Here is an 11,050-nt window from a genome sequence, read left to right as displayed (position 1 = left end):
AGTACGTTAAACAACAACCGTCATTTGATACTCAAAATAAGGGTTTTGAGTATCACATAACTGCCGTTGAAAATCATTGTGTGAACATGGCAGAACATACAGTCCACAAATATAGACCTGTCATTGCAGACAGTATAGTACCCATTGATTTCTATGGCCCTTGTCCCCATTTGGCATGTCCTGGGACATAGGGGCCAGCTGTGCCCTTCTGTTTATACAGCTGAGGATACATGATATATCTTGCTCCTCTTTTACCTCAGCAGTGTGTGTGTGTGAGGGGGGGGGGGAGCAGCATACAGGACTGGCCCTATAAACCCCCAACCTAGTGTGCAGCTTATTAAATGCGGACAAGTGAAAACCTTCCTGCCTCCACTTTCTTCTTCTATGTATAAGTAATGTATATACTTTGTATATACTACTAATAAACACCGTGCACAGCTCTGTATACTGCTGGTATTCCCAGCGCCTCAGGAACCACGTGACCCCCACAGCAGCTGCTGTGCAGAGTCCAAGGCGGTAGTGAAAGGGTTAGCTCAGCAGAGCCCCGCCCCCTGCCCCGTGCACACGGAAGTGCTGAGTGTCCGTACAGTACAGTGTGTACAGGGGGGTGGTGAGTGTGGCAGGGCAGGAGACTGTGTGTGTACAGGGGGGTGGTGAGTGTGGCAGGGCAGGAGACTGTGTGTGTACAGGGGGGTGGTGAGTGTGCGCAGGGCAGGAGACTGTGTGTACAGGGGGGTGGTGAGTGAGTGTGTGTGCAGGGTGAGTGTGTGTGTACAGGGGGGTGGTGAGTGTGGCAGGGCAGGAGACTGTGTGTACAGGGGGGTGGTGAGTGAGTGTGTGTGCAGGGTGAGTGTGTGCTGCCCGGTATGCACAGGGTGCAGGAGTCCGCTCCGGCTGTGTGACCACTGCTCTGCACCATGATGCGTTTCCTAGTCCTCCTGGTGCTGGCTGGGCTGTGTGTGGGCACAGAATGGCAGCTGGATGACCCCCAGGGAGAGGCAGGAGATTCTGACCTGATACCCAAGGCCCTATGGGCAGAGCAGCTCTCCCTGTCTCTGCTGCCAGCTTACTCCTTGGCATCTGCTCCCAGCCTGGACCCTACCCAGTGTCTCCCACTTCTGCATGAATTTGCCAACAGCAGTGCCACCCTCAGCAGCTGCTTGGTGAGCATGGCCAGGCCTGTGCGGCTGTGCCAACACTGCTATAAGGAATATGTGCAGCTCAAGGCAACCATGGACAAGATTGGAAGACCCCTACAGGTGTGTTGGGAGGGTTAGAGCTGTAGCCTGGGGGGCTGGTACTTATTACTGCAGGGTTTTCTACAAACATGATTGTCAGTATATATTTCTGTATACAGCCTTGTCACTGGTATATAGTGTTTTTATGTGGCCAGACAGCCGTGAAAGGACCCGTGAAAGCGGACCACACTTACGGATGTGTGAACATAGCCTAAGTCAGTCCAAATTAAGTAATCAAGCCACCCTTAGGGCAGGTTCAGACTACAGATCTCACGCGGATAAATTCCGTCTGATTCCGCATTGTCACGTCAATTCTTTCACGCCGGAATCAGCTGGCTCATAGAATGGTGTCTATGGAGCCGGTGGAAAGGCGCGCGACCGTGAGCAGCGTGTACAGGCAACGGAATTCCGCAGATTTATTAGTGAGAATTCCGTAGTCTGAACCCACCTTCAGGGTATGTTAATGGACGCTAAAATCTGCGCCAGTTTAGTTTTACAAAATACTGATTTCTGCATGGAAATTAAAGTGGTACTCTGGATATATATATATAATGACTTTTTCCTAGGGTTTCGGGAAAAAAGAAAAAAAAGAACTCATACTGCCCTAACACCCTCCCCTGGGGGCTCTTCACCTGTCTGTCTTTATGTCCCCCACTGAATGTTCTAACTGCTACCTATGAGGTGGCCTTGTCTCGAAAGTGACTGCCTGCTCAGCCAATCACTGGCTGCACTGTTTTCCTGCCTCCGTTAGTGATCAGCCGTGCAGGCTGTCACTGCCAAAACGCAGCCAGAGCATTTAAAGGGGGACCCAATGACATGACAGGAGGACCACAGAGGAGAGTGTGAGAACACCAGCAATATTTAAAAAGAAAATCTGAATGTCTGGAGTACCCCTTAGTATCCGGGCACCAAAAACAAGATGGACCCAATTGCTCACTCCACCAAATAACTGGCCGGATTTATGGTGCTTTTACACAGAGAGATTTATCTGACAGATTTTTGAAGCCAAAGCCAGGAACAGACTTTAAACGGAGGACAGGTCATAAAACAAAGACTAAAATTTCTCCTCTTTTGAAATCCATTCCTGGCTTTGGCTTAAAAAATCTGTCAGATCTGTCTGTGTAAACGCACCATTAGTCAGTGATTGGCTGACTGGGTCTTCACTGCTGAGAGGAACAGAAAGAAACCAGGTGTTTCCATGTAGAATCATTGCAGAACCATGCAAATTTTGGGGCAGTAGAATTTTCAGCCCCCTATTTGCAGTATATAGACAAGCCCTTGGGCCATGGTCCAGTTATCTCTCCTGTCTTCCCATACAACCAGGATGGGAGGGGTTATTTGCAGCTAGATGGCTCTGGCGGTTGCTTATGTCTCAGAGAACAAAGGGGTTGGGAAGTTATTTTCCATCACCCCTGACTCGTGTGTCCACCGACATCCTCTGTTGGTAGAGTCTTGGGAGAACCCCATACACTTTATACTGGCTTTGCCAACAGAAGTGCTAGGTGTTTAGGGAACCTTTATAAGTCAGTCCCTGTAACTGACCCGTTATATTTCTGTATCCGTCGTAGTTCTCCGGCCATTCATGCTAGTGCTACAGTAATATCCTATGAATAACCACAAAACATTACCGTGACCGGTAATATTTAACGTAACCGTTAAATGTGCCCGTCGAGCTCCCACAAAACAGTTGTCTTTTCTTATTCTTGGGGTTTTTTTCCTCTGAATAAACAGAAGTGAGGAAGATGAGTAAGACAAGGAGCTGCCTATGTGTAGCAATATTCCAGTACATCACACGAAACATTGTTCCCTTCCTGTACAGCATGTGACACAACCACTCAGTACATTCCTTGTGTTGTAAAAGCTATGGGGGGAATTCATCAACGCTCGCATGCCAGTTTATTGAAGAAGTAAAATAGCAATTTTTTGTGTGCAAGCCTCAACTTTTCTGTATATTGCACAAAAATTACCAACTTTTTGCTTCAGGTTTCTGATGCAATGGGGAGAGATTTTTAAAGTGTTATTATTTTTAAAACTTTTGATGCGTCATAGAGCGTTTTGATTGGTCATGGTCTGGGTGTTCAGGCCCCCACTAACTGTAAAAGTAAAGCCGTATTCACACATTTTGTAAATTTAGGGCCCATACATTTCACACTATTCATAGTTTTACGGATCCACAATCCATGCCGAAAAAAACCCAGGATATATTTTAGTATGGGTCGTAATTGTGAAACGGATTAGTCAATAGGAGTCTGAGATCCACATTTTTTGATGTTAAGTCCGCAAAAAATACGGATCAGTTTAACCCCTTCACGTCAGCAATACGTATATATACTTTCCTGACTGAAGGGCTTTAGATGTGTGCATGGCCACTTCAGTGTGAGCGTTCTCGCACACATCAGTGTGTTGGAGCCCAGCATAATGACAGGCAGCTGCCTTTCATTAACCACTTAAACACCGCAATCTATAGCGATTGCGTCGCTTAAGGAAGTCAGTAATAGGTTAAGCATCTGTCACTGATTGATCGGGACCCCTGATCACTTGCGGGGTCAAGACACTTACCTCCGTCCTGTCGGATCAGCACTTGTAGATAGAGTGTGCCTGAGAGCAGACTCTATCAACAGATTGCCGATAGTACTAATCTATGCTACGGCATAGATCAGTATATGCAGTCTTATACATATTACATATCATAGCATGCAGATTTGTCCGATCTATTAAAAAAAAAAAATCAGGATTGCTGTTTTTTTTAAAATAAATTATATATCAGAAAAAATTTTATAAAAAGCGAATCAAATTTTTCTTTTATACCAATATGATACTAATAAAAACTAGAGATCATGACACCCCAACCAGCCTTTTAGGTGGAAAAATAAAAGCGCTATGGCTCTTAATAGACGGAGAGGAACATTGCATTAATTTGACCAAGGACCTCGGTTGTGGAGGGGTTAATTTAAAACTTTTTGGAATATACAAAAAAAAAACGGATTACGGGTGCATTATGGGCTAATTTGTTTTGCAGATTGTGGACACAATAAGCGGTCCTGAAAAATTAGTGGACATATGAGTGAGGCCTAAGATGGGAGAAACCCAGACCCTGACCGATAAAAACTTTTGACAGGTTACTATGAAATATCAAAAGTTTATTGAAATTCTAGTAACACTTTATTATACATGAATATATAAAATAAAAGAAATGTTGTACAGTTTGTTTGCCTATCATTACTTACAGAGTAGCCGCTAAACATCAAGATTTCATGTTTCCATTGCTGATTGCTTCTTGTCATGTGCTCAACTCTACAGAATAGCACAGTAAGCTGTTCGACAATACTGCTGCAATCTGATCGGGTCCAGGTCATTGTGGAGCTCAGTGATTTCTTTGATGATTTGTGGAGTAATTCCAAGTGTGAAAGTAAGTATGGCCTGGAATCAAATGAATTTACCTACACAGATCAGTCATAACTAGTGATCAGCAACTCTTGAGCTTGCTCTGGTCCGTTCACACCCAAGCGTGCAGCATTTGATTACCGGTGGCTGAAGAAGTTGGATGCAGTCCTAAGGGTGCCTGGAAAACAAGGATACAGCTGTGAGCCATAAGCTGTATCATTGATTTCCTGGACACTTTAGGGCTGCATACAACTTCTTCAGCCACCGGTATTCAAATGCCAGATGTCAGAGAGGATCATCCCAACCGGTTGATCTTCACTTTCGCTGATTTGAGATTCGGGCGCATCCGTGCGCTCCCGCATCCCAATTCGCCGCTGCACACAATGGACAAGTTCCATTCAGAAGTACAAAACATCAAAGTGTATGACTGGTTGCTATGGGCAGTTAACACCAAAAAAAAAAGAAAAAGCTATTTTTATTTTGGGTTCATATTTATGCCGTTCCGGTTCTCTATATTCCCCAAGTCAGTAAGGTTACAACAATAGGCAACTTATATATGTAACTTTTATTTTATTTGACGGCTTTTAAAAAATTAAAAGTAAAAATAAATAAATGTGTTTAAAATTCTTATAACACTTTTAAATCACTTTTTATTAAAATTTTTCTAGATTTGATGTGACCAAAAATCTGCAGTTTTGCATGCTTTTATGCTTACACCATTTAGGTCATGTGCATACATACAAGAGACCGGCCCGGACACGGAATGGTTGGTCTCTGTCTTTCGGGCCGCAGAGTTCTGATGCATCAGAACTCTCCATAGCACACAAAAGAGCAAGCGGCCGGAGCCGCTCGCTCTATTGTGTACACTGACATTGGTTGTTTGCGGCGCCGCTAGGGATCCCGGCTGGAGTGTATACGCTCCGGCCGGGATCCCGTACGCGACAAGGTGACGTATCTTTTCGTAATAATCACGGCTGTTGTACAATGGCCATGATTTTACGAAAAGATAAGTTGTGTGAACATAGCCTTACAGTGCGAGATCAGGGATGCTTTAATTCAATAGTTCGGGTGATTCCATGCGGTGATAGCAAACATCTTATTTATTTAGTTATTTATTGTTTTTTATAAAATAGGAAAAGGGGGCTGATTTAAACTTTTACTATGAAATGAAAAACCATATTTTTCCCCCTTGGGGACTTCTATGTGCACTGCACAGAGATAAGTGCAGTGCATATGTACTGCGTTGATCTATGAGATCAGTGCTCGATTACTAATGGCTGCTGGAGCCCATAGTAATCAAGTGATAAGCTAGGATCAGCGTCATTACGGCGCTGACCAACAGCCTGGCCAGAAGCCTCCTCCTGGATCGCATTGCGGGAGGGGCAATCTGCCAGAATAGGCCTGCGTTGGCTAATAGCCGCCGTCCACGGCATGACCCCTCTATGAACCCCCCCCCTACACACCCCAGGATGTACCAGTATGTGATGGGGTGGGAAGGGGTTATCCAGGCCTAGAAAAACATGGCCACCTTTTTTCAGACTCTTGTCTCCAGTTTGGGTGTGGATTTGCAATGTAGTTCCATTGAAGTGAATAGAGCTTAAAAGGGATGTCTGCCAAGCAGAAGACTGCTAAAGCCTTATGCTCACTGGTGCTGCGACGTGGGAAGGGGGCAGCTATTTTACATCGTGTGTGGGCTAAGAAGTGCACAATCACACCCATATGTGATGCCCTATAGCGGCACAATGTCACATAAACAATGAGAACCATGTCATTTTGTCAGCTGGTAGGCCTAAAAAGAGGCTTCTTTGGCGCACTAGGGAGTCACGGAACAGAACAAAGCAGCACTTGGTTAAATAGCCAGAGATGTTCAGTCATCCTTACTTTTTTTTTTCTTAGATTGCTTACAGAAGAACAGCACAGGTGTATTAAACAGCACATCTGAATTCATGGAGGCATTTGACAGCTTGATCCAGTGCTTCAACAGTACAATGAAGGTAGCTCTTGCTTCACTATTTTATTACCTAAGTAACATACCTATAGCTTTTGCATAGCAGTGTTGCTTACTAAGCGCGGCATTCCGTGGTCTCGTTTCAGGAGCCTCCCGCCCCATCACAACAAGGCAATTTTTCAAGAGTGTGCCAGAATTGTAACGGGAGTTACCGACATCTGAATAACTTGTACAATAATATGGAGCATTCGAATGCCTTGTGTATCGATATAGAAGATGTTGTAAGTGGTATATGGATGTGTGTGTAATGCTGTATGTATTTTTTGCTAAAGGGAACCAATCACTCCAAAAAACGATATATAGCGTTAAGTAAATGTACTGGTACATCACCGAGCACACTTCCTAAACATATACCTATGCCCTGCGCCCCTGCCAAGTATGATCAGAAAACTTACTTGAAAAAGTCCTGCGCTATATATAAATACCGGTCAACATCATAGAGGGGCAGGGGATTTCTCCCACTGCGGGTGGGTCGGCCTGACTCCAGTGCTTCAGCCCAGGCCTGATCGTACATTCACTTTAAACTTGTGATTGTTTTCAGTATTACTGTAAGAGATCAGGCGGAGAGAGGTATATTATAAATAACATTACTTTTGTGTGCATTCTTTTAGTATACATGATCATTGTTTGCTTTTTGTTTCTTTGTGTTTTCAACTGCCTATGGGTTTGACCCCTTAAGGACTGAGCCCATTTTCATTTTTTACACTTTTCTTTTTCTCTTCTCTTGTTTAAAAGGCCCTAGCGTTTGCATTTTTTTCACCTACAGATCCACAGAGCCCTTATTTTTTTGCAACACCAATTGTACTTAGCGACAACAGAGTTACTTTTCCCATAAAATATGCTGCGAAACTGGGAAAAAAATTATCTGCGGTGAAATTGGAAAAAATTTGTTTTAATTTCAGGGGGGTTTGTGTTTACGCTGTTCGTCCTATGTTAAAACTGACATTTTATCTATGTTCCTCAAGTCAGTACGATTACAAAGATAGGCGACTTGTATGACTTTTATTTAATTCTATGGAGAGTAAAAATATAGCACATTCATAAACTTATGACAAGATGGCACATTCATAAACTTATGACTGATTCACTCAAAGAATAGCACCACAGGGGGGAGCAGCCCGGATGTCCAGCAACCCGGATGCTGAGCATGCTTCATAGCGGGCGAGGACCGGCTGCTGTTAGCAGCCAGGCCCTCACACTTACTGACAGACTGCAGCGATTGTTATTAACCCCTTAAACGTTTTAAGTGTAAGGACCTACCGATCAGGACTTCCGCAGTGTGATCACGAGGGTCCCGATTGGTTTCCTAGACCGCCAGGGGAGTTCTCCTTCCCTCTGTGTAGTCCGATCGGCATTCTGTTTATAGAGTCTGCCACAGAAGTTAAAGTATAATTTTTTTCACTGGGCTAGTAGCCTGACAACACAGTAATTCCCCCCTCCCTTCCGAGATGGCTCTTGTAATCCTTGTTCGTGTTTGTCTGTCTCTGCACACTGTAATGCTAGGAGGGTTAATCACAGTGAGGTCAGCAGCAACTTGACCTCAGAATAACCCTCCCAGCATTACAGAGTACAGAGACAGGAGACCAGGGTCAGTGTTTACATGAGCCATCTCAGAAGGGAAGGGGGAGAGAACAGCTCTAATACAGATTTCTGTGTCTTCAGCAGAAAGCAGCAGCTCAAAATAAAACTAGGGAAAGGAGACTAAAAAGATAATAACAAGTATGAAATGAATTGTTAGTCTCCAGGACAACTATTTTACCTGACCAGAATACCCCTTTTAGCATTTTAAATATAGTATATAATTACTGGGCAATTTTTTTTTAATTTTAAATTTTTTCCCTTTTGCTGAGCAGATTATACATTTTGTATTTCAGATGAACAGCACGCGCACACTTTGGAGCAAAACTTTCAACTGCACCTTACCCTGTACTGATACTGTTCCAGTGATTGCAGTGTCAGCATTTATTCTCTTCTTACCCGTAGTCTTTTATCTTAGCAGTTTCCTCCACTCAGAGCAAAAGAAGCGTAAACTTATATTGCGTAAGTATTTCCTATAGAGGGAATGAAAACCAAAGAGAGAATCTGTTTTATGAATGCCCAGCTTTGCTGCTGTGTTGCCTGTGTTTTTGTTGAACCATGTCTTCTATTTCTAGATTAAAATGTTAACCCTGACATGATCATGGGTCATTGATTCCTCAATGCCAAGGCCATGGGATCATAATGATTCTATAGGCTAAAGCCACAATCTGTGCCTATTCCCCTCCATCTCCTGCTGCTGTCACAAACTCCCCTCAAATGACAAATGACAGAACCGATCATAGCAGTACTGTATTTAAAGATGTCGGCAGCTCAGGGAGGCTTGTGACAGTGGCAAGGGAGCGGGCAGAGATTGCCGTAGTGATTCCCAGGTTATAATATAACCTGAAGAACACTGCTGCAATCTCTGCCTCCCCTCTCTCCCTTGCTTCCATAACCAGGACATCAGAGGCCTCAGTGAGGCCTCGGATGTCCATATCTACCGTCAGGACATGTCGCAGATAACAGGCTCTGCTTCTGTTCCTGTGTTGACGCAGCAGCATCAAGCATGGGCTGCAGCATTGTTAATTTACTGGCAGGAGGGGGGGGTTAAAGGGCTTGTCCCATGTAACAAAGCTGGTAAAATCAAATGTTCATTTATTTAAGGGAGTACAAGTATGCTGCTTTTTAGTAAAGTAACTTGCATCCCAGTACTGCTTTTCTTCCCAATGCCATGCAACATTGCAAATTCCCACTACCCCACTGCCTTATATATAATATATATAATCTCGTCTGATATTTCTTTACATGTTATCAAATGAAATGTATCCTCTTATATTTCAGCCAAAAGATTTAAGTCCAATGCCAACGTAGCAAACCTACCGGACAAACATAACTGAAGTGTCACACAGCAAAGAAAGGAGTATTGCACTGGACGATAAAACACTGTATTTTTTTTTTTTTTTACACTGATACATTCTATGCAGGACCACAAGAAGATTTTTTTTCCCCCTCAGTATCATAAGTGTCCCAAACACAAAGGAACCTTTCACTCCCGAAGGAAGAAGAGTGACTTCATCTGTTTTAGCATTTCTTTTTAATTTTTTTTTTTTTTTTAGTGATGCCTTCTGATTTACTTACAAAAAGTGTGAATCATATAGATATCTATTACTCTTTTGAAAACCTTTGAATTCCTCATAAAGTTCTTATTTAATTCCATTGAAGTTGAATATGGTTGTGTTACATTTTACTTTAAAATTTTCAATCCAAATCAATGTCATATATACACGTTTACATTGGTGACTAGTGATACATATTTATGGCTGGTCCAGCTGTTTTTTATGTTGGAATATGCCAGCAACATACCCTGTATTGGACTGTACTCCAGTGAGTGCTGTTGCCGGAGACGAGTAGGAGTTTATCCAGTTTCTAAGGTGAAAACAAGCGGGTAATTCAATGAGATCCCCATTTAGAGGTAAATGCCCGCTAAGATCTTGTGTCAGCGGATTTGATCTGTTTTCCTCTTAGTATATCATTCCTGTAGCACAATACTATTCTGCTCTCACTTAGACTGTGAAGGTGATAATAACATCTTATGTCTACTTCTATGACGAGCCTATGAAACAAGGCAGTGAGATCATTGCAGGGGATGGAGTTATTGTGTTGACATCCACAGCGCTCTAATTTCGGCTCCCCTGGATTAGCCAGGCCGCTGCCTACCGTGCAGACTCTGAAAGTATTACCTTGATTTGATGAATCATATGATTGAGAGCTGTTCAAAGCAATCTTTCATTTATGCTAATAAAAGCTGGTTTACATCTGCCAAGTTACAGAATGACAGCTTTGATTCCGTAATCAGTGGCTTTTTGAGCACATTCATGCTAAGTAGGGCTGAAAGTCATTACTACAGGATAGGGCAGTTAAGAGCTTTACTGGTGAAGCGGCTTTAATTTACTTTCCTGGCTTTGTAGCCAATTAAAATCATTCAAAAACGGCTTAGATTTTCCAGATTTTCCACAATGAAATTTCTAATTTTCCAGTATTTTTAAGAAATAGTTATTTAGCTAAACTATTGTTATCTGCCTTGTTCGGTTATTATACGCTATTCTTTATTTTTGTGTGTGATTTATTTTTATATGTACAAAATATATATTTGTAACCACTAAGCAAATTCTTCAGTCATTATTCACAACCAGAATTGCTTTGATAGTGTACGGGATATATTCAAGGCTGTAAGAATGGAGTAATCAGTGGTGTCTGTTACTGCTTTATCTAACTAGTTGGATCCATGGTAAACAGGGCGTTCACACCCGCGCATGCACACGCGCCGTAGATTGATTATACGGAGCGTGAAGCTGCGAGCCGGCATTGGGAACTTCCGATGTCATGCATCATTATGATGCTG

General features: G+C 43.0%; 1 protein-coding gene across 1 annotated transcript; it reads left to right on the top strand.

The window, feature by feature from the left end:
- Positions 1-751: 751 nt before the first annotated feature.
- On the top strand, positions 752-10,757 carry OSTM1 (osteoclastogenesis associated transmembrane protein 1). The gene is made up of 6 exons (XM_069974807.1): positions 752-1,259; positions 4,539-4,647; positions 6,519-6,616; positions 6,717-6,851; positions 8,505-8,670; positions 9,490-10,757. Exons 1-6 carry the CDS (start codon positions 918-920, stop codon positions 9,543-9,545), a joined length of 906 nt encoding a protein of 301 aa, XP_069830908.1. The 5' UTR covers positions 752-917; the 3' UTR covers positions 9,546-10,757.
- Positions 10,758-11,050: the final 293 nt, after the last annotated feature.

Source organism: Dendropsophus ebraccatus, chromosome 6 (genome assembly GCF_027789765.1).
Source record: "Dendropsophus ebraccatus isolate aDenEbr1 chromosome 6, aDenEbr1.pat, whole genome shotgun sequence".
Classification (NCBI taxonomy): Eukaryota; Metazoa; Chordata; class Amphibia; order Anura; family Hylidae; genus Dendropsophus; species Dendropsophus ebraccatus.
Note: the sequence above shows the minus strand (reverse complement) of the source record. Positions and strands in the feature narration are given on the sequence as shown.